This window comes from Gobio gobio (assembly GCF_949357685.1).
Source record: "Gobio gobio genome assembly, chromosome: 3".
In the NCBI taxonomy this organism is placed as follows: Eukaryota; Metazoa; Chordata; class Actinopteri; order Cypriniformes; family Gobionidae; genus Gobio; species Gobio gobio.
In genome coordinates, this window is record NC_137099.1 from 56615579 (window position 1) to 56639830 (window position 24252).

A 24252-nucleotide genomic window follows, 5' to 3' on the forward strand; every position below is an offset into this window, starting at 1 on the left:
TTCCAAAAACGTGTTGTGTCCCTTTAATAAAAATGTGAAATAAGAGTAGTATGCTGTTCTAAGAATGTCTTTTAATCAAAAATGTCCAATCGAATCGGATTAGACCGTTAGCATCTCGCTCAAAAATGACCAAAGACTTTTGATCCTATTTAAAACTTGACTCTTCTGTAGTTACATCGTGTACTAAGACCGACGGAAAATAAAAAGTTGTGATTTTCTAGGCCGATATGCCTAGGAACTATACTCTCATTCCTGCGTAATAATCAAGGAACTTTGAGTGCAGTGGCGCAATGATATTACGCAGCGCCTGAAAAGAGTCCCCGTAAACACAAGTTTGTTCTCTGACAAGCAGGTTATGTTGACGGAAGTAATATCATTGCGCCTGGAAAATATCGAAAGTCTTTGGTCATTTTTGAGCGAGATGCTAACGGTCTAATCAGATTCAATGATCTATGCTAAGCTATGCTAAAAGTGCTACCGCCAGACCCGGAGATCAGCTGAATGGATTCGAAAACGGTAAAACTCAACTCTTTAACTCTAGGGGAGTCAGAAAATTTGCCTATTTTCAAAAATAGTGGCGTGTTCCTCTAATGGGTCATAAATTTAAACCCGGAAGTTGAATATAGCGCAATTTTTTTTAAAGTTAACTAGTTTTCTCCTACAATCAAAATGAATGGATGGTAACATTGACTTCTATGATGCTCAACACTAGCCTGACGTCGTCATACTCAATTCTAGTCAGAATATGAGTCTGATTCTGCTCCGTTGGGCTGTGATTATGGGGCGTGTTTCAACCGAACCAGGAAAGACCTCAATTGGATAGACCTACAACCAATCAGAGCAACGGAGCGACGCATAACGTTAGTTATCAAATGTCAACAGAACTCAACTGCACACAGTGTTGCCATGTCCGCGGGTTGAAGCGACCCCAATTATGTGATATACAGACCCAGGAATGCGATTTTTAGCTGCCAGCCCTGCCAAAATAACACATATTTTACCCCCCAAATGCATTTTTTTCCCGGAGAACCCCCCCCCGGAAAGCTATTGGGCTTGTTTTTGGCTAGTTTTGAGGAACGTTAGCAATTGGGCAGTTTTGCTGTAAAAACTTGGCAACCCTGTACCTGCACGCGCGCTGGAATAAGTAACGTTAGAAGAAAAAGATGAGTGTAAACGATCTTTGCCGGTGTTGTAAAAAGTATTTAAGGATACACAGAGTACTTACCAACACGATCATCATTTCTGAGAGAAATAGTAAAGGTGAATGCATATATGAACAAGTTCTCCGTTTAGGATAAGAGCAAATTGAACCCAAGCGCCTTTGATGACGTGGATGATTACGTTACTGTTAATCATCTGTCCATCATCGTCTAAAGCCCGCCCTGACAATTTCATTGGTCCGAACAGCTTCTGTTCGGGCATAATTACTTCTCTATGGATCAAGTCCAGACTGAACTGCCCGAGTAAAAATGTTGTGGGCGGGGCTAAATTCGGCTGGCATCCAGGCTAGCTCAACACACATAACTCTGTTAAAATCTCAGAAAATTTGGTTTAGGGTTTCATGACCCTTTAATGAAAATGTGAAATAAGAGTAGTACGCTGTTCTAACAATATCTTTTAATCAAAAATGTCCATTTAGTTAACAAACTGTCCTGATGGTGGCGCTCCTGCTTTCCCTTTCCTTCTGTTCCTCTGTCGTGTGACAGATGGAGCGTCTTCTCTTGATGTCTTCTTTTCCTGTCCCTCGTTTCCTGACACTTCCTGCGGGGCTGTGTGCTTCCTGCTCTGAGAGGGGCACCTGGGCCGGGACGCGCCCGCCGGCTCTTCTTTAACCCGTGCTGTTGGAGATGCTGGACTGGATTTGAGCTTCTTGCTGGGAGAGGATCGGTGTGCGGCGGGACAGGTGTGCTGATTCAGACACACGGAGCACAGCGGCCCGACAGGTAAACACACCTGCTGCCCGAAACCCACCAGCAGCCAGTTGATCTCACTCCACAGATCTCTGCAGCCGGGGAAAAGGCAGAGCAGAACATTGCGAAACTTCAGTGAAATTGTTTTGACGTTGAGATGAACGTTAGCAACAACCGGACCGAAAATAGAGGTTACCTTGGTAACCACTCCTCGAGAGCTCTCCGTGTCTCCTCCGGAGTCTTGGTCTCTTTCCTGATCCATCCGAGCCTGTTTGAGATTCGGTGGACGTGGGTGTCTACGCCTACATACACACACACACACACACACACACACACACACACACACACACACACACACACACACACACACACACACACACACACACACACACACACACACACACACACACACACACACACACACACACACACACACACACACACACACACACACACACACACACACACACACACACACACACACAAATATAAATACTTTATCTAAAACAAAAAAAAAAGACTTACATTTTGTCTTGACAAAGCTTTGCCTGAAAGTCTACACAGATTGAAAATCTTTGGGCGGTTTAAAGAAAGATTTGAAGTTTTTAAGAAAGTAGGGTGTTGCTAAAGATTTCTGATTGGTTGCTAGGCAGTTGCAAGAGTGTTCTGGCTAGTTTATAGGGCACTGCAAGGTGGTTGCCATGGTATTCTCAATGGTTGCTAGGAAATTACTAGGGAGTACTAGGTGGTTGCTATGGTGTTTTGGCTGTTTTATAGGTAGTTGCTCGGGTGTTCTGACTGTTTTATATGTGGTTTCTAGGGTGTTCTGGCTGTTTAATAGGTAGTTGCAGTTTTATGTTTTTCTGCTGTTGTAGCTAGGCAATTGCTAGGGATCTCTGGTGGTTGCTAGGATATTCTGAATTGCTGCTATGCAGTTGCTAGAATGTTCTGACTGTTTTATATGTGGTTTCTATGGTGTTTCTGCTTGTTAATAGATAGTTGCTCTGGTGTTCTAACTGTTTTATAAGTGTTCCGACTGTTTTATAGGTAGTTTCTAGGATGTTCTGACTGTTTTATAGGTAGTTTCTAGGATGTTCTGACTGTTTTATAGGGTTTTCTGACTGTTTTATAGGTGGTTTCTAGGGTGTTCCGACTGTTTTACAGATAGTTGCTAGGGTGTTCTGACTGTTTTATAGGTAGTTGCTAGGGTGTTCTGACTGTTTTATAAGTGGTTTCTACGGTGTTCTGGCTGCTTAATAGGTGGTTGCTAGGGTGTTCTGACTGTTTTATAGGTAGTTGCTAGGATGTTCTGACTGTTTTATAGGGTTTTCTGACTGTTTTATAGGTGGTTTCTAGGGTGTTCCGACTGTTTTACAGATAGTTGCTAGGGTGTTCTGACTGTTTTATAGGTAGTTGCTAGGGTGTTCTGACTGTTTTATAAGTGGTTTCTACGGTGTTCTGGCTGCTTAATAGGTGGTTGCTAGGGTGTTCTGACTGTTTTATAGGTGGTTTCTAGGATTTTCTGACTGTTTTATAGGTAGTTTCTAGGGTGTTCTGACTGTTTTATAGGTAGTTGCTAGGGTGTTCTAACTGTTTAATTGGTAGTTGGTAGTTGCTAGATCCCTAGCAATTGCCTAGCTACAACAGCAGAAAAGCATAAACGCTAGTTGCTCTGGTGTTCTAACTGTTTTATAAGTGTTCCGACTGTTTTATAGGTAGTTTCTAGGGTGTTCTGACTGTTTTATAGGTGATTGCTAGGGTGTTCAGACTGTTTTATAGGTAGTTTCTAGGGTGTTCTGACTGTTTTATAGGTGGTTGCTAAGATGTTCTGACTGTTTTATAGGTGGTTGCTAGGGTGTTCTGACTGTTTTATGAGTGGTTGCTAGGGTGTTCTGATTGTTTTATAGGTGGTTTCTAGGGTGTTCTTGCTGTTTAATAGGTAGTTGATTGGGCGTTCTGGCTGTTTTATAGGTAGTTGCTAGGGTGTTCTGACTGTTTAATAGGTAGTTGCTTTGGCGTTCTGGCTGTTTCATAGGTGGTTTCTAGGGTGTTCCGACTGTTTTACAGATAGTTGCTAGGGTGTTCTGACTGTTTTATAGGTAGTTGCTAGGGTGTTCTGACTGTTTTATAAGTGGTTTCTAGGGTGTTCTGGCTGCTTAATAGGTGGTTGCTAGGGTGTTCAGACTGTTTTATAGGTGGTTTCTAGGGTGTTCTGACTGTTTTATAGGTAGTTGCTAGGGTGTTCAGACTGTTTTATAGGTAGTTTCTAGGGTGTTCTGACTGTTTTATAGGTAGTTGCTAGGGTGTTCTAACTGTTTAATTGGTAGTTGGTAGTTGCTAGATCCCTAGCAATTGCCTAGCTACAACAGCAGAAAAGCATAAACGCTAGTTGCTCTGGTGTTCTAACTGTTTTATAAGTGTTCCGACTGTTTTATAGGTAGTTTCTAGGGTGTTCTGACTGTTTTATAGGTGATTGCTAGGGTGTTCAGACTGTTTTATAGGTAGTTTCTAGGGTGTTCTGACTGTTTTATAGGTGGTTGCTAGGATGTTCTGACTGTTTTATAGGTGGTTGCTAGGGTGTTCTGATTGTTTTATAGGTGGTTTCTAGGGTGTTCTTGCTGTTTAATAGGTAGTTGATTGGGCGTTCTGGCTGTTTTATAGGTAGTTGCTAGGGTGTTCTGACTGTTTAATAGGTAGTTGCTTTGGCGTTCTGGCTGTTTAATTGGTAGTTGCTAGGGTGTTCTGACTGTTTCATAGGTGGTTTCTAGGGTGTTCCGACTGTTTTACAGGTAGTTGCTAGGGTGTTCTGACTGTTTTATAAGTGGTTGCTAGGGTGTTCTGATTGTTTTATAGGTGGTTTTTAGGGTGTTCTTGCTGTTTAATAGGTAGTTGATTGGGCGTTCTGGCTGTTTTATAGGTAGTTGCTAGGGTGTTCTGACTGTTTTATAAGTGGTTTCTAGGGTGTTCTGGCTGCTTAATAGGTGGTTGCTAGGGTATTCTGACTGTTTTATAGGTGTTTTCTAGGGTGTTCTGACTGTTTTATAGGTAGTTGCTAGGGTGTTCTGACTGTTTCATAGGTAGTTGCTAGGGTGTTCTGACTGTTTTATAAGTGGTTGCTAGGGTGTTCTGATTGTTTTATAGGGGGTTTCTAGGGTGTTCTGACTGTTTTACAGATAGTTGCTAGGGTGTTCTGGCTGTTTTATAGGTGGTTGCTAGGGTGTTCTGACTGTTTTATAAGTGGTTTCTAGGGTGTTCTGGCTGCTTAATAGGAGGTTGCTAGGGTATTCTGACTGTTTTATATGTGGTTTCTAGGGTGTTCTGACTGTTTTATAGGTAGTTGCTAGGGTGTTCTGACTGTTTAATTGGTAGTTGCTAGGGTGTTCTGACTGTTTTATATGTGGTTTCTAGGGTGTTCTGGCTGTTTAATAGGTAGTTGCAGTTTTATGTTTTTCTGCTGTTGTAGCTAGGCAATTGCTAGGGATCTCTGGTGGTTGCTAGGATATTCTGAAATGCTGCTATGCAGTTGCTAGAATGTTCTGACTGTTTTATAAGTGGTTTCTATGGTGTTGTGGCTGTTTAATAGATAGTTGCTCTGGTTTTCTGACTGTTTTATAAGTGTTCTGACTGTTTTATATGTGGTTTCTGGGGTGTTCCGACTGTTTTACAGGTAGTTGCTAGTGTGTTCTGACTGTTTTATAAGTGGTTGCTAGCTTGTTCTGACTGTTTTATAGGTAGTTGCTAGTGTGTTCTGACTGTTTTATAAGTGGTTGCTAGCTTGTTCTGACTGTTTTATAGGTGGTTGCTAGGGTGTTCTGCCTGTTTTATAGATGATTGCTAGGGTGTTCTGCCTGTTTTATAGGTAGTTGCTAGGGTGTTCTGACTGTTTTATAAGTGGTTTCTAGGGTGTTCTGGCTGCTTAATAGGTGGTTGCTAGGGTGTTCAGACTGTTTTATAGGTGGTTTCTAGGGTGTTCTGACTGTTTTATAGGTAGTTGCTAGGGTGTTCAGACTGTTTTATAGGTAGTTTCTAGGGTGTTCTGACTGTTTTATAGGTAGTTGCTAGGGTGTTCTAACTGTTTAATTGGTAGTTGGTAGTTGCTAGATCCCTAGCAATTGCCTAGCTACAACAGCAGAAAAGCATAAACGCTAGTTGCTCTGGTGTTCTAACTGTTTTATAAGTGTTCCGACTGTTTTATAGGTAGTTTCTAGGGTGTTCTGACTGTTTTATAGGTGATTGCTAGGGTGTTCAGACTGTTTTATAGGTAGTTTCTAGGGTGTTCTGACTGTTTTATAGGTGGTTGCTAGGATGTTCTGACTGTTTTATAGGTGGTTGCTAGGGTGTTCTGATTGTTTTATAGGTGGTTTCTAGGGTGTTCTTGCTGTTTAATAGGTAGTTGATTGGGCGTTCTGGCTGTTTTATAGGTAGTTGCTAGGGTGTTCTGACTGTTTAATAGGTAGTTGCTTTGGCGTTCTGGCTGTTTAATTGGTAGTTGCTAGGGTGTTCTGACTGTTTCATAGGTGGTTTCTAGGGTGTTCCGACTGTTTTACAGGTAGTTGCTAGGGTGTTCTGACTGTTTTATAAGTGGTTGCTAGGGTTTTCTGATTGTTTTATAGGTGGTTTTTAGGGTGTTCTTGCTGTTTAATAGGTAGTTGATTGGGCGTTCTGGCTGTTTTATAGGTAGTTGCTAGGGTGTTCTGACTGTTTTATAAGTGGTTTCTAGGGTGTTCTGGCTGCTTAATAGGTGGTTGCTAGGGTATTCTGACTGTTTTATAGGTGTTTTCTAGGGTGTTCTGACTGTTTTATAGGTAGTTGCTAGGGTGTTCTGACTGTTTCATAGGTAGTTGCTAGGGTGTTCTGACTGTTTTATAAGTGGTTGCTAGGGTGTTCTGATTGTTTTATAGGGGGTTTCTAGGGTGTTCTGACTGTTTTACAGATAGTTGCTAGGGTGTTCTGGCTGTTTTATAGGTGGTTGCTAGGGTGTTCTGACTGTTTTATAAGTGGTTTCTAGGGTGTTCTGGCTGCTTAATAGGAGGTTGCTAGGGTATTCTGACTGTTTTATATGTGGTTTCTAGGGTGTTCTGACTGTTTTATAGGTAGTTGCTAGGGTGTTCTGACTGTTTAATTGGTAGTTGCTAGGGTGTTCTGACTGTTTTATATGTGGTTTCTAGGGTGTTCTGGCTGTTTAATAGGTAGTTGCAGTGTTATGTTTTTCTGCTGTTGTAGCTAGGCAATTGCTAGGGATCTCTGGTGGTTGCTAGGATATTCTGAAATGCTGCTATGCAGTTGCTAGAATGTTCTGACTGTTTTATAAGTGGTTTCTATGGTGTTGTGGCTGTTTAATAGATAGTTGCTCTGGTTTTCTGACTGTTTTATAAGTGTTCTGACTGTTTTATATGTGGTTTCTGGGGTGTTCCGACTGTTTTACAGGTAGTTGCTAGGGTGTTCTGACTGTTTTATAAGTGGTTGCTAGCTTGTTCTGACTGTTTTATAGGTGGTTGCTAGGGTGTTCTGCCTGTTTTATAGGTGATTGCTAGGGTGTTCTGCCTGTTTTCTAGGTGGTTGCTAGGATGTTCTGACTGTTTTATAGGTGGTTGCTAGGGTGTTCTGACTGTTTTATAGGTAGTTGCTAGGGTGTTCTGACTTTTATAAGTAGCTGCTAGGGCATTCTGACTAACTTATAGGTAGTTTCTGTTTTATAGGTGGTTGCTAAGGTGTTTCTGACTGTTTTATAGGTGGTTTTTAGGGTGTTTCTGACTGTTTTATAGGTGGTTTTTAGGGTGTTTCTGACTGTTTTATAGGTGGTCACAACAATGTTCTTGGTAAACTGTATGTCTGATTGACTAGAAAGTTAAGCAACTAAGTCAGAACAGACAGAAACTTTTTCAGGCCAAGATAATGAGTTAACTTCCTCCTTACCGATGCCTGAAACCTGGTTCCAGGCGATATCCATGGCCAGGTGGGCCATCTTGGGGCCGACGCCCGGCAGACGTATCAGACCCTCCACTGTGTTAGGAATGTCTCCGCCAAACTCCTGCTGGATCAGAGCCGTGGCCTGTTTGATGTACTTCACCTTTGTCTGAGAGGACGGTTGAGAGTTTTTGATTGTTGAAAGGTGTTGCTCTGATTATATATGATATTTGTATGTATTTGAACACGTGTCATTTACCCTCCAGAAGCCCACTGGGTAGATGAGTTTGCCCAGAGTCTCCTCGTCCATGTTGAGTATGACGTCCACGCTGAGGTCATGCTTGCGTAATCTCTGCATAGCGCCAGCCGTCACAAGATCTTTCGTTTGACTGGACAACATTAAGGAGATCAGCACCTGGTAGCGACGCACCTGAGGAAGGAAGGAAGAGAGAAAGCTGACTGGTTGTCGATTACCTCAGGTGGTCTGCCATTGGTTCTCTCTCACCTCAGGCGGGGCCTTTGTGTCGAAGCATTTTTCTGCTCCCATTTGGTCCACAGGAGCGTCCCGCCTGCTCCTCATCTCCCTGATAAACGACAGCTGCGTTCTCCAATCACACGGCTCCCAGCGCTCCCTCTTTAGCTCCGCCCCTTCCTCCTCATACTCCACCTTCAAACGGCCCCGCCTTGGTGTCCTAGATGATGTCAGAGGGGCTTTATCATCCACTGCCTCTTCTTTCACTTTTTTGATTGTGTTTTTGCAACTTGACTCAGTCTCTGTAAAAAAAAAAAATATGCATGAATAACGATATAACATATTTATTAAAATAGTTGTATCTCTACTTGTGCAGTTCACCTGACCTGCAGGAGTCTCTGCATGTGTCTGCAGTGAAATACTCTGCTCGTGAACTTCTGCTTTCACTTTTGGAGGATCATCTTCTGATTTGAGCCCTTGAGCCATTCTGGATCTCAATCTACGGATGCCTCCCTTATTTACAGCACTTTCCCCCATACTCTCAGTTGCAGAAGTGTCCAATACAGCTGTTGAATCGGTGAAATATGGAGAGTTCATTCTTACAGTCAAACGACGGAACATATAGACGCATAAACTCCGGCCTGGCGCTAACATTCGTTCACATTACCCGACTTTACGTCACAAATAAAAAACTGCATTTTACGTAAACACAACATCAATATCCATGTTGTCGAAACCGACGTCCTACTCCTGAATGAATCATTCGATTGAGTCGGATCTTTTTCAATGAATTCATTCACAACCGCTCAGAGCGAATCTTTTAGAAATGGATCCGAGCGGATATTTACAGAATAACCCAAAGGAATCACTGAATCGATTGTTGGATCGGGTTCATTGAAAACGAACTGTTTCACAAGCGTTAATCATTTGTAGTTTTTCAACGCAGCCTGCGTATGTAAAGTAAACGCGCACTCGCTGCTCTCGGAACTACAAATCCCTTCCGTCGGTGGTCACGTGACGTGTTTTTGTAGGAAGTGCATGCCCGTGTAAAAACATGACATCCGGGGGGCAGTAAACGGGACTGGTGAGAGCTGGGGCAGTTTCTGCTGGATGAGACACTGTCACAAACAAATGCATAAATCGCGAGTGATTCAGCGGTATCTTTTAGTTATATCTTCTCGATATCAGCCCTCCTCTGTCATCCGCAGACGGTAAATAACAGTGTTTGTTTGTTGCATTGGCTTGTTTATGTATTGATTCTGGTTTATTTATTTATTTCGCCTTGTTTATTTGTCCACAACGGGGATTTGCGTGTATTTAAACGGTTTATTTGGCGTGTTTATTGTCAGGTAATGTTCTCCATGACACTCAGGGAAATGTTCAGTTTTAAATGCTCGTTTTTTGTGTGCATGGGCTGAACTGTCACGAGGTGTCAGACGTTTTACCTCTGTGCATTGTTTTTCTGCCCTGTTTTCATGACAAAAGAGGGCAATATTAAACTGGACTAGACTGTTATTCATGTCGCAAATGAGTTATGAGTATGTCTTGGTGTAGCCTATGTGTTTTGAGGTCTCAAGGGGCTGAAAACCTTCACGTGCACGCGCATATCTCCTGAGGTCCAATGTACTGGAAATGACATGTCAGAAATCACATATGTAAGGTTGTTTGAAGGAGTTTTCTGACTCCTGGACCACACTGTGTGTGTGTGCGCTTATTTTTTAGTTTATATAACAGTCCACAGACCCTCTTTTTGTGCACCTCGTCCTCCAGGAGGTCTTAAGGTTCTCTCATTCTGGGCCTTTCACAGGCGTGAAGATGAATAAACAGCCCAGTAAAGAGTCTCTGCGGGACAGGGTGAAGGGGATCTTTGGCCTCGGTCCGACCCGGCCCCACAGCAAGCAGAACGAGAGCAAACAGTCCGAGTTTATCATCACACTGGACATCCTGATGGTCAGCGATGCTCCCACTGAACACTCACATCTTCTGTACTTCTCCATGACCTTGTGTTCCTCACATAATCTCTCTTATCTCGTCGTTCAGGAGCTCGCTCCAGAGTATGGCCTCCACCACCGGATCAAAGTCATCAACCACGTGTGCGAGCTCGCCAAATCCAAGAAGTTTGAGGAGGTGAGAGCGTGGAGGAGCAGCTGTGTGTTCCTGAATGATAAGTGGATCTAAAGTGTGTTGTGTGTGTGTGTGTGTGTGTTTCAGCATGCAGTGGAGGCGTTGTGGAAGGCCGTGGAGGATATGATGCAGCCTGAACAGCCGCCTGAAGCCCGTCATGCGGTGCTGGTGCTGCTGAGAGCCATTATACAAGGACAGGTGCGCTTTTTCAACACCTTAGGAACAACAATGCAGTGCCCTTGGCTGCAAACACAGCTCATGTTTTCTTCATGGTCTTCTTGTGTAGGGGGAGCGGTTGGGTCCATTAAGAGCGTACTTCTTTAAGATCATTCTGGACTATCAGCCCTCTAATGAAGATCTGGCCGAGAGACTGGAGGTGTTCAAGGCCCTCACGGAGAACGGGAAAGACATCACTTACCTAGAGGAGGAGATCGGTACGTTGCTTAGACTATATATATATATATATATATGTATGTATGTATGTATGTATGTATGTATGTGTGTGTGTGTGTGTGTGTGTATATATATATATATATAGTATAAGGCCCTGCTTACACCTGTTACTAAGATGTGTTTTTGTCAATCCGATCACAAGGTGTAAATACAGGTCTAAAACAATGAGCTTGTCCGATTTCGACCACTTCCAGAGGTAGTTGAAAACACATTCGACCGGATTGCTTTCGTAGTGTAGATGCTCATGTGGTCGAATGTGTTCAAAGCCAGCCTACTGACCTCACACGTAAACATTATGGGAAGAGCACTAGCCAGACGGGATTTAAACTTTGTCGGCTGAAGACCCAAGTTTGTTTTGAAGATGAAAAACGTCCCAAGCTCAATGTTCTCTCACCATTCCTGATTTCTAACACACTCTCACAGCGTTCGGCTGGTCTTGCGTCTGTCAGAGCAGAAACCAGGGTTCCCACGCTTCTCGAAAGTTCTTGAATTTCAGACACATGGATTCAAGGCCTGGAAAGTACTTGAAAACAAACATAGGTGCTTGAAAGTGCTTGAATTAAGCATTAACTACATTTTGTTAGAGCAGCATGGTGCTGTTACAACAATTGGCCTTCAAGCGCTGCCAAAGCCAGAACAAAACAGCATTACGGGAGGAAGCTATTTCAATATATTTCTGCTGTTCCATAAGCGCAATCTACTGTCAAAAGCCCTATTCGGATGGTAATTGTTTCTCGTGGGGTCGTAAGGTATTTTCATCATTGACAGGGGCTAGTCTGTGATTTTATTGCCGCCCAAATCCAGAATGTCAGTGTTTTTCTCCCACCACCCGCGTAAAAATCCCGGCCGAATTACCTACTGTTTTTAGACAAACACCAAGGACGTGTGGTAATTGAATTGCTGTCCAAATCCACATCTCTGAGTTTTCAAGATGAGATCACTTCAAAATTCCCTGTTTATATCCTTTTTAACCACTGCAGGCCACCGTACGGTTGTGCTTTGCTGTAATTTGGATGCATTTTAAAGATCTAGACTTTCATTACTGAAATGCTGGTGAGTATTTACAAGAGCAATATTTCATCACCGCTCAAAAAATAAAAAGAAGAAAAGCACGTAAACATTTGAAATGGGCCGCTATTACAGCAGCAATTATATATGTTAAATATAATATATGTGCAGGTCTTAAAAGCCTTCAAATTGATTTTTACAGGTGATTTAATAAATAATTTTGCATATTTTTAATGCCTAACAATTAACTTGTCCATATCTTTTCATTTAATTGGAAAATTAATGTATACAATGTTATCTCTATATTTTGATGTTATAATTAAGTAATGATTTATAAAAAAGAAAACTAAAACTAGTGTGAAATAAATGTTAAAAGCAGGAATAAGAGAGCTGCAAACTGCATCTTGTACACCAGCCTCTTTCCTCATTGGATTTTGTAAAATCTGAAATTTTTCCTCATTGGAAATTGTATTTTAGTTGTCAGTATATGCCTTAGCGTTACTGCATTAATGATAGACACCGGTATAGTAGGTATTTGATATATCGGCAGTAACACACCCACCTTTATCGCATTTGTTGTGCTTGATTTAAAATAAAAGGTGCTTTAAAGAGCACCTATCATGGAATTTTTAAATTTACCTTTCATGTAGTGCGTAACATAGATCTAAGTGAACAAAAACATCCTGCAAAGTTTGAAATATGACAGTGCACCGTATATATAGTTATTTTCTTTCAAAAGTAAGAGTCGACTCTGAGTCATTTTTAAGAATCGCTAGAAGACCGAAGCTTTTTCTCTGACTAGATGACGTCAACTTGTCAAGTTATTTGAATACGATACGCCCACTTATTGCGCTCCAAGACGCCAGTGAAAACTAGAAAACATCATGGCGACGAGACGCCAGTGAAAACTAGAAAACATCATGGCGACGAGACGCCAGTGAAAACTAGAAAACATCATGGCCACGAGACGCCAGTGAAAACTAGAAAACATCATGGCGACGAGACACCAGTGAAAACTAGAAAACATCATGGAGACGAGACGCCAGTGAAAACTAGAAAACATCATGGCGACGAGACGCCAGTGAAAACTAGAAAACATCATGGCCACGAGACACCAGTGAAAACTAGAAAACATCATGGCGACGAGACGCCAGTGAAAACTAGAAAACATCATGGCCACGAGACGCCAGTGAAAACTAGAAAACATCATGGCGACGAGACACCAGTGAAAACTAGAAAACATCATGGAGACGAGACGCCAGTGAAAACTAGAAAACATCATGGCGACGAGACGCCAGTGAAAACTAGAAAACATCATGGCCACGAGACACCAGTGAAAACTAGAAAACATCATGGCGACGAGACGCCAGTGAAAACTAGAAAACATCATGGCGACGAGACACCAGTGAAAACTAGAAAACATCATGGCCACGAGACGCCAGTGAAAACTAGAAAACATCATGGCGACGAGACGCCAGTGAAAACTAGAAAACATCATGGCCACGAGACACCAGTGAAAACTAGAAAACATCATGGCGACGAGACACCAGTGAAAACTAGAAAACATCATGGCGACGAGACACCAGTGAAAACTAGAAAACATCATGGCCACGAGACGCCAGTGAAAACTAGAAAACATCATGGCCACGAGACGCCAGTGAAAACTAGAAAACATCATGGCGACGAGATTCCAGTGAAAACTAGAAAACATCATGGCGACGAGACGCCAGTGAAAACTAGAAAACATCATGGCCACGAGACGCCAGTGAAAACTAGAAAACATCATGGCGACGAGATTCCAGTGAAAACTAGAAAACATCATGGCCACGAGACGCCAGTGAAAACTAGAAAACATCATGGCGACGAGACACCAGTGAAAACTAGAAAACATCATGGCCACGAGACGCCAGTGAAAACTAGAAAACATCATGGCGACGAGACGCCAGTGAAAACTAGAAAACATCATGGCGACGAGACGCCAGTGAAAACTAGAAAACATCATGGCGACGAGATTCCAGTGAAAACTAGAAAACATCATGGCCACGAGACGCCAGTGAAAACTAGAAAACATCATGGCCACGAGACGCCAGTGAAAACTAGAAAACATCATGGAGACGAGACGCCAGTGAAAACTAGAAAACATCATGGCGACGAGACGCCAGTGAAAACTAGAAAACATCATGGCGACGAGATTCCAGTGAAAACTAGAAAACATCATGGCCACGAGACGCCAGTGAAAACTAGAAAACATCATGGCGACGAGACACCAGTGAAAACTAGAAAACATCATGGCCACGAGACGCCAGTGAAAACTAGAAAACATCATGGCCACGAGACGCCAGTGAAAACTAGAAAACATCATGGCGACGAGACGCCAGTGAAAACTAGAAAACATCATGGAGACGAGACGCCAGTGAAAACTAGAAAACATCATGGAGACGAGACGCCAGTGAAAACTAGAAAACATCATGGCCACGAGACGCCAGTGAAAACTAGAAAACATCATGGCGACGAGACGCCAGTGAAAACTAGAAAACATCATGGCGACGAGACGCCAGTGAAAACTAGAAAACATCATGGCGACGAGACGCCAGTGAAAACTAGAAAACATCATGGCGACGAGATTCCAGTGAAAACTAGAAAACATCATGGCCACGAGATTCCAGTGAAAACTAGAAAACATCATGGCGACGAGATTCCAGTGAAAACTAGAAAACATCATGGCGACGAGATTCCAGTGAAAACTAGAAAACATCATGGCGACGAGATTCCAGTGAAAACTAGAAAACATCATGGCCACGAGACGCCAGTGAAAACTAGAAAACATCATGGCGACGAGATTCCAGTGAAAACTAGAAAACATCATGGAGACGAGACGCCAGTGAAAACTAGAAAACATCATGGCCACGAGACGCCAGTGAAAACTAGAAAACATCATGGAGACGAGACGCCAGTGAAAACTAGAAAACATCATGGCGACGAGACGCCAGTGAAAACTAGAAAACATCATGGCGACGAGATTCCAGTGAAAACTAGAAAACATCATGGAGACGAGACGCCAGTGAAAACTAGAAAACATCATGGCCACGAGACGCCAGTGAAAACTAGAAAACATCATGGAGACGAGACGCCAGTGAAAACTAGAAAACATCATGGAGACGAGACGCCAGTGAAAACTAGAAAACATCATGGCCACGAGACGCCAGTGAAAACTAGAAAACATCATGGCCACGAGACGCCAGTGAAAACTAGAAAACATCATGGAGACGAGACGCCAGTGAAAACTAGAAAACATCATGGCGACGAGACGCCAGTGAAAACTAGAAAACATCATGGCGACGAGATTCCAGTGAAAACTAGAAAACATCATGGAGACGAGACGCCAGTGAAAACTAGAAAACATCATGGCCACGAGACGCCAGTGAAAACTAGAAAACATCATGGAGACGAGACGCCAGTGAAAACTAGAAAACATCATGGAGACGAGACGCCAGTGAAAACTAGAAAACATCATGGCGACGAGACGCCAGTGAAAACTAGAAAACATCATGGCGACGAGATTCCAGTGAAAACTAGAAAACATCATGGCGACGAGACGCCAGTGAAAACTAGAAAACATCATGGCGACGAGATTCCAGTGAAAACTAGAAAACATCATGGCCACGAGACGCCAGTGAAAACTAGAAAACATCATGGAGACGAGACGCCAGTGAAAACTAGAAAACATCATGGAGACGAGACGCCAGTGAAAACTAGAAAACATCATGGCGACGAGACACCAGTGAAAACTAGAAAACATCATGGCGACGAGATTCCAGTGAAAACTAGAAAACATCATGGAGACGAGACGCCAGTGAAAACTAGAAAACATCATGGCGACGAGACGCCAGTGAAAACTAGAAAACATCATGGCGACGAGACGCCAGTGAAAACTAGAAAACATCATGGAGACGAGACGCTGTGTTCTGAAGTGCGACTCAAAAGCAAACTTTTTTCATCTGCCCAAGGATGAGCATTTGAAGACTAAGTGGCTTTAAATACAAACCATACATCGTCGCGATTGAGTGTTTATTAGTCGTCAAATGTATGTTTGGCGATCTCAGGAAGCTTTTATTATGGACTTCTATTATGGCACATGGTTCTTCTTCGTCTGTCTGTACCATAAATGGACTACATGTGCACAGAGCGCCCTCCGGCTGCCAGGATGAATTGAAAACAACACATAAGAGACTCACTCACTCATGATTAGGCTATATCTGCGCATTTTGAGGAAATATTGAATAAAAAATACTCCTCTGTTTAGAAATTTGACACAGACATATGAGAATCTATCAATATGTCTCCTCATCTGCACACTTTTGAACTAAAAGCCCTGAGGGATGTTGATTTGTCGCGAGTGAGGAGAATAGAGGAGTTTTTTTATGAATGAGATCAGCTGAGGCTCATATTACAATCAAACGGTACCGACGCGGTTTTCATATTCATAACTCCTGACACATATTAACAAATTACTGTCACTATAAGACTTTGATGGGCGTTCCGTTTCCGAGAATATCTGCACAGACTATACCAATCACAACTGACTGGGTCATCGGACCAATCACGGCAGATTAGCGTCGCGTAAAGGCGGGGTTTTGAAAAGTGAATCACTAAAGGAATCATTTGAGAATCGCTGTCAAAACAGGTAAAAATAAATGCATATTATAAGAAAACTAAAGTCTTTTTTGTCATTGCATGCATGCAAAACTGTTGTTGGGGACTTCTAAAACAATATTTGGAACATTTTAAATGCCATGATAGGTGCTCTTTAAAAAGTCCTTGAATCTGGTGTTCATGAAAGTGTGGGAACCCTGAGAAACTAAAGCTGATGCTTCGTGTGTTTTTCCATCGGGCGTGTTCATATGTCAATTGCGTGAGCTTATTTCGTCCATTAGATCAAAAGATCTGTAAAGTCCTATACATTTACCCGCCCATAGACCCTCCCCTTGAAGAAATCAGGACGGAAGTGTTTGAAAGTGGGCAAAAGAGACTTAAAACACCAGGTGTGAACGGGAATGTGTCTTCCTCGTCTACGTGTGAACCGATCGACCAAAACTCATCTTAATACCAGCTGTAAACACGGCCTAACACTCATTTATTCACCCTCATGTTGTCCCAAACCTGTATGACTTTCTTTCTCCTCTTTCAGCTCGGTTTGTCCTGCTGTGGATGGAGATCGGGCTGTCCTCGGATTTCCTGCATGTCCTTGTGAACCTGGTCAAGTTCAACTCGTGCTACCTGGATGAGAATGTCTCCCTTATGGTCCAGTAAGAAAACACCCCCACATGATCAACTTCATGTTTCTCATGATCTGAAAAACCTTTCAATCTAAAAGCTTCTACTTAAATGCGTGACCTATTTTGTAGACAGATATACACTACTAGTCAAAAGTTTGGGGTCAGTAAGATTTCTTTTTTTAATAAACATACCCCTGGTTTCACAGATCAGGTTTAAGCTAGTCTCAGTTTAAAATGCATGTTTGAGCAGTTTTAACTGAAAGCATATCTTAAAATAAATCAGTGCTATTGTTTTGTCTCAAGATGCTCACCAGTAATGTTTTTTTTCTAATGTATGTTCAAAGCTATTTAAATTTCCTTATTGAACTAAGGCCTAATCCTGGCTTAATCTAAACCCTGTCTGTGGAACCGGGTCGAATACATTTATTGAGCAAGGATGCTTTAAATTGATCAAAAGTGACCGCAAAGACATTTATAAAAAGATTAAAATATTTTATTTTCAAATGCTGTTCTTTTAAACGTTTTATTTATCATTAAATTTCCACAAAAATATGAAGCAGCACACCTGTTTTAAACATTGATAATAATCATAAATGTTTCTTGAGCATCAAATCATCATATCAGAATGATTTCTGAAGGATCATGTGACCTGAAGACTGGAGTAATGATGCTGAAAATACAGCTTTGATCACAGGAATAAATTACATTTTACAATATATCCACATAGAAAACAGCTATTTTAAATTGTACTAATATTTCACAATATTACAGTTTTACTGTATTTTTGATCAAATAAATGCGGCCTCTTTGAGCAGAAGAGACTTCTTTCAAAAACAATAATTTCCCCAGACTTTTAAATGCTTGTGTACATTTTTCAGTCTAATATTTTTATTAAAATAATGATTTGGTTCAGATAGTAAAGGAAAAGCACCATAAAGGATCCAGCACACATGTTCCTCCTCCTGTAGTTTTTTTTAAAGCGTCCCAGGATGCACCTCATGAGATTGGTTAATGAATATACAGAGCTGGAATCTAAATGATCAAGAAGCTCAAATGTAACATTGTTGAATAATGATTTGTGTCTCACAGGAAAATCTGCCTTCTGTGTAACCGGACGACTTCCTCCACAGATATTGAGGTACGTCAGAGTGACACTTTCATTCAGTCTTTCAGGATCAAACCAGTGACCTCTGATCCGTTTATCTGTGTGTGTGTGTGTGTGTGTGTGTAGGTTGCGCTGCAGGTGTTAGACGCTGTGGTGTGTTATAACTGTCTGCCCTCCGACTCTCTGACGGTGTTCATCATCACGCTGTGCCGAACTGTTAACGTGAAGGAGTTTTGTGAATCCTGCTGGAAGGTACCCGAAGAAAACCAGTCCAATTGATACATTCAGCCGGTTTTAAGAATACATTGATGCGTCATTGTATAATGTGTATCTCATAAGCATGCTTTGACTTCCTCTCACTTGATCTCGTTGTGTCTCTAGTTGATGCGTAAAGTGTTGGGGACTCACCTGGGTCACAGTGCCATATACACCATGTGCCGTATCATGGAGGAGAGGTACGGAGCGGATTATAGCGATGTCAAGAGTACTTGTACTTCAGAACCAAGTCCACACAAGTTGGATTTGGTCTGCACCTATTGTATTATATTATATATATAATATATATATATACAATTTTCAATTGTGTATTAAAAATGTTCAATAGTCTTTTAAAAAGGCAACTGAAATAATAAACTAAGTGCAATGTAGTGTTGTCAAAAATATCGATTTTTCGATACATACTGATACTGAAATATCTGAAACGCTTCCAATACTCATGCTTTCACAAAATAGACACACAATACCAGCGTCTCTTTCTCTCTCTCATCTCTCTGACAGCGAGTAAACACACACACCCGCCTCCTCTCACTCACTCGTTTCATTTGCTCCGGAGGAATATTGTTGGTGAATTTCGGCGTGCAGATTTTGTGCTCATACCCAAAGTGCATACACATAAAGCTGCCTCTCAGCTCTAAATTGAGTTCTGCACTTAAACAGTCAAGTACACACAAAATGGGAGCGTTTGTCCAGTTTGGCTTGACTTTCACGTTCGGTACTTTTGACAGCACTGTGTAACAGTATAATGGATCAATGCGTCAGGTCTTAAAGTGACAGCAGCCTAATAAACCCGCTGACAAATTATGAGATGATATTAGAAATATTTATACAATTTTGGACGGTGAAAACTTTGGAAAACCACTAGCCGCAGTGGCCTGTGGCCTAAATATTTATAATCAGTGTTGGGGAAAGTTACTTTTAAGTAATGCATTTCAATAGTAACTAATTTCCCCGTTAAAAGTAACTAATTGTGTTACTTTGTTACTTTTTATGTAAATTAATGTTACGTTACTTTTGCGTTACTTCTTCTCACTTGGGCTGACTTGTTTTTTAATGACAAAAACGAATCTTTCAGCTCTGCTGCCATTCTGGATTGCAAAGTAATAGGATGCAGGAGAAGAAAGTTCCTGATTTCTCTCAACATGAGAACAGGAGAGCTGTCGGTCAACAAATAGGAAAACAAAGAAACTTTAGTTACCACTTGGAAAAAGTAACTCCGATATGTTGTTGTAAATTAAAAAGTAATCCTTTACTACTTACTTGAAAAAGTAATCAGATTACTTGTAATGCGTTACCCCAACACTGTTCATAATACTAAATGCATATTATATTATTATTATTATTAAAATTTTTAATAATGATAATTTATACCTTATTTAATAGAAATTAATGAATTTGTTAACCACTGAATTGTAATGTTGGCAGCACTAGTGATGTCAGTAGTGTGTGTGTGTGTGTCTCTGTGGTGTAGGGTGTACTCGGAGGACGCCGCTCTTCTCAGGGGTGCTGTGTTTTTTGTTGGTATGGCGCTGTGGGGGGCTCACAGACTCCCTGCCCTCAAAAACACCCCCACTCTGGTCCTGCCTTCCTTCTACAAGGTGTCTACGAATTTGCCTTCAGTTTGTGTTTTTATATACATTATTAAACCTACGACTGTTTAACCTCTGACCTTTCTGCCCAGGCCATGAGCTGCTCTAATGAGGTGGTGTCCTATGAGATCGTGCTGTCCATCACGCGACTCATCAAGAAGTACGGCCGAGAGCTGCAGGTGGTGACGTGGGACATCCTGCTGTCCGTCGTAGAGAGACTCCTGCAGCAGATACAGGTACACACACACACAAACAGCTTTTTTACACATGTAGATCGGTTGCTTTGTTTCGAAACGGGTTCATATTAACAGGGGTTAAAAACAATGTTGCCATTTCTTCTTGGTTTCAAGAAGAACAAACCAAACTAATATTTTGTGGGTGTCCATCTCCTGTGTGCAGACGATGGGCAGTCCTGATCTGAAGGTGATCGTTTATGAGTTACTGAGCACTGTCGAGGAGCTGTACGAGCAGAACGACTTCCACGGATCCTCGCAGAGGTTCTTCAGCCTGGTGGAGAAGTGCGCCGACAAACGTCCCGTGAGTTCGGCTCTCGCTCTCTGTAACGTCTGTCCCCTTCTGAAACCGTCTGGCTTGATTGACTGTTGTTGACTCTCTCTGGCAGGACGCGTCCGTGTTGACGCTGATTTCCTACAGAGCTCAGTCCATCCAGCCGGCCAAAGACGGGTGGCTGCAGAACCTCCTGAAACTCATGGAGAAGTTCTTCAGGTCGGGAAACGTTTTATTTATATAGCGCTTTATACAATACAGGTCGTTTAAAAGCAAAGTTAACAGTCTTAATGTTGTAAAATTAATCCATTATAAAGCAATTTAAGCTGTTAAGCAGCTCTATAGAACTTAAAGGGTCATGAAACCCTAAACCAAATTTTCTGTGATTTTAAAAGAGTTATGAGTGTTGAGCATCATAGAAGTCAATGTTACCAATCATTTGTTTTGATTGTTGGAAAAAAGTAGTTAATAAAAAAAGAATTGCACTATATTCAATTTCTGGGTTAAAATTCATCTTTGTATCAACTTCACAGAGTGTGACGTTTTCTCGTACTATAGTACTGCGATGACTCATCGGTGTCTCATAATTATTCATGAGTCTGTGTATCCAATGAGAAGAGGCCTCGCTTAATTATTCATGAGTCTGCATGTCCTATCCTATGAGAAGAGACCTCGCTTAATTATTCATGAGTCTGTGTGTCCTTATCCTATGAGAAGAGGCCTTGCTTAATTATTCATGAGTCTGCGTGTCCTTATCCTATGAGAAGAGGCCTCGCTTAATTATTCATGAGTCTGCATGTCCTATCCAATGAGAAGAGGCCTTGCTTAATTATTCATGAGTCTGCGTGTCCTTATCCTATGAGAAGACGACTCGCTTAATTATTCATGAGTCTGCGTGTTCTTGTCCTATAAGACGACTTGGCTAATTATTCATGAGTCTGCGTGTCCTTATCCTATGAGAAGATGACTCGCTTAATTATTCATGAGTCTGTGTGTCCTTATCCTATAAGACGACTTGGCTAATTATTCATGAGTCTGCGTGTCCTTATCCTATGAGAAGATGGCTCGCTTAATTATTCATGAGTCTGCGTGTCCTTGTCCTATAAGACGACTTGCTTAATTAATTCATGAATTAATTAATTCATCACCCTTTAATAGTGTCATTCATGTTTTAAACAAATCCCCAAGAATAACATCTCTCTCTTTCCCTGTGTGTGTCAGGAATGAGAGCCGTTCTATGATCAGGATCAAGGTTCTGCACATCCTGTCCTTCGTGCTCAGCACAAACCGACAGCTCTATGAAGTCAGTCCTCAACCACACATGGATCTCTGCGTGTTCATGAGACTCTGGCTGTCGTCACATTATCCTTGATCATCTGTGCTCTCTTTGACTAGGAGGAGCTGATCGAGGTGGTGGTGATTCCTCAGCTGGGTCAGATAGCTGAAGATCGAGACCTGTCCGTCCGGAAACAAGCCACGCAGCTGTTGGTGGATCTCGCCGAGGGCTGCAACACGCATCACTTCAGCAGCCTGCTGGACATCATCGAGAAGGTAACGGCGCTTCATGCATTCAGTTTTTCTCCTATTTGAAATTTAAAGGTGTCATGAACTGGCTTTTAAATTTTTTTTATACTGTGTCTGAGGTCAACTTATGACGTTCGTGTGGTTTGTACATTCAGAAACATCATAATGAATAAGTAATAGGCTACTTTTTGCCTTGGTGTTGAGGCTCTCTGAAAAACGCTCGGTTTTGGTGGGCGTGCCGTACTGAAGACTTGGAAGTAAACGCCCACGGCTGGGATTGGATAAGATTAGCATATTTAATGAGCTTCAGCTCCTCTCGGTACATGTGGGGATTGTTTTGAAAGCATCTGGGGAATCGCTAATTGGCTTTATCAAACAAACACACAATGATTAATCTCTCATACACCCGCGATTGACTGGAATGTTATTTTTGTATTACTTGGCCCACCCAATCAGTGAATATAACTACGACCCGTACACACACACACACGCGCACAAGAAAGGAATGTTATTTCACTATTTAAAATCGGCCTGCCGACGGACTGTGATACGTTTTGGTAGCCCGTCTGAAAAGCACATAGCCCCGGGACTTTGGGCTTTGTGAGCACTGCCGTTACAAGTCCGAGTCTGATCACGAATGAACCAATAACAGCTTCTCCAGCCTGTGACCGCGTGCTAAGGTGTGTAATCAATAGATATCAAACCATCTGTAACAATGCAAAACTAACACATATAAAAAAACATGTTTTACTCACATAAGTGTGTCGCACCGTTCCTGTCGGATCCAATATAGAAGCACAGCATTGTGTTTTAATCTCAGTATGTCTGCAAATCCAGTCTCGACCTGTGTCTTGTTTACAATGGATTCTGCGGTGAAATGAAGTGAACAAACGCAATATCTTACACACGTGAGCTGGAACCGCATGTTTATTGCTCTGTAGCGCGACCCGTGTAGCTCCACGAGTCGGTGGGCGGGGCTTGAGGCGGCGCTTCTGCATCCTATGACGTCAAGGGTCGACATATTCTGAGATCCCTCGTTTTCTGGGTCTGAACAAGGAAGTTTTCCGCTCCGAAACTTACAGGTTATTCTTATATCACGATGAACTTTTATATATCAAAGGCTCAAGGGACAGTTGATTTCTCAATTCATCACCCCTTTAAAAAAAAATAAAAAATAGAACACATTTTTAAATGCATAAGGGAAAGTGTGCTTTCTCAGGCCATTTAAATAGTCCAACTAGAGGTTACGAAAAGAATATGAGTTTATTCAATTGTGATGATAATTTTTTTTTTAAATTAGATTTTGAGATGTAAATCTTTCAGGCCATTTGCTGGCTGTTCGTTATTACTATCAACATCCACAGAGATGTGTGTCATTTAGCTATGCATAAATTATTAATTTCTGCACCACACAAAAACAATTTGTGAATTCAACAGCCTTTCCATCCCATTTGTTCTAGAGTCACTTCCAGGGAAAGTGGTGCAAAATAGAAATCGAAACGGCGGTTAAAGCCGCTGTGGCTCTTTTATTAAATATAATAACTTCGTTTTCAAATGTATTATGGAATTGAATTTAGATTAATTTATATTTGCTATTAAATATAGATTTAATTAACTATTATTACATTTATATTAAGTTTAAATTAGTACTAGTTTAAAAACAGCAGCATGTTTGCTAGTGATTGACCACGAGCACATGATTTAGTCACATGATTTTTTTTGAGCTAGGAATTTATCCAGTAAATGTGTTTTCATTATAGTTTATGTAAAGTGTTCTTACCACATAATTAAAAAAATCACATTCAATGAGCGTCTATAGTTTTTTTTCCCCCCAGTCATGTCTCAAATTTTATTTTCATTTTGTTGAATTTCTTTTTTTATTTAGCATGTATTATGTTGCATACCAACATGCTGATGAAGCCCAACTGTCCTGTGTGCCTGTAGGTTGCTAGTCGTCCGTTAACATGCTCTATGGAGGGAGAACGAGACCTGTGTGTGGAGTCGCCCACGGAGGACGTCCGAACCGCCATACTGGGCCTGCTAGACATTCTGCAGGTACCACAACACCTCGTCTTATCTGTGTAACCAGGAATATTTTCCA

General features: G+C 41.7%; 2 protein-coding genes across 5 annotated transcripts in view; one reads left to right on the top strand and one right to left on the bottom strand.

The window, feature by feature from the left end:
• Positions 1-1548: 1548 nt before the first annotated feature.
• On the bottom strand, positions 1549-9198 carry nthl1 (nth-like DNA glycosylase 1). Its single transcript, XM_079811876.1, has 6 exons — positions 8676-9198; positions 8323-8591; positions 8077-8247; positions 7827-7986; positions 2107-2212; positions 1549-2002 (listed from the first exon to the last, which is right to left on the bottom strand). The coding sequence occupies exons 1-6, from the start codon at positions 8941-8943 to the stop codon at positions 1636-1638; spliced, it is 1341 nt and encodes a 446-aa protein (XP_079668002.1). The 5' UTR covers positions 8944-9198; the 3' UTR covers positions 1549-1635.
• A 145-nt stretch (positions 9199-9343) lies between these two features.
• tsc2 (TSC complex subunit 2) overlaps positions 9344-24252 on the top strand; it is a 70974-nt gene continuing 56065 nt past the window's right edge. For all 4 annotated transcript variants that reach the window (XM_079813384.1, XM_079813385.1, XM_079813386.1 and 1 more), the window contains exons 1-16: positions 9344-9500; positions 10097-10239; positions 10330-10416; positions 10501-10611; positions 10700-10847; positions 17063-17180; positions 18240-18288; positions 18382-18507; positions 18637-18710; positions 20003-20129; positions 20213-20356; positions 20520-20657; positions 20743-20846; positions 21849-21930; positions 22023-22178; positions 24096-24206. In XM_079813384.1, coding sequence (XP_079669510.1) covers positions 10105-10239; positions 10330-10416; positions 10501-10611; positions 10700-10847; positions 17063-17180; positions 18240-18288; positions 18382-18507; positions 18637-18710; positions 20003-20129; positions 20213-20356; positions 20520-20657; positions 20743-20846; positions 21849-21930; positions 22023-22178; positions 24096-24206 — 1710 coding nt within the window. In that variant the 5' untranslated portion in view covers positions 9344-9500; positions 10097-10104. The remainder of the gene's footprint in view (positions 9501-10096; positions 10240-10329; positions 10417-10500; positions 10612-10699; positions 10848-17062; positions 17181-18239; positions 18289-18381; positions 18508-18636; positions 18711-20002; positions 20130-20212; positions 20357-20519; positions 20658-20742; positions 20847-21848; positions 21931-22022; positions 22179-24095; positions 24207-24252) is intronic.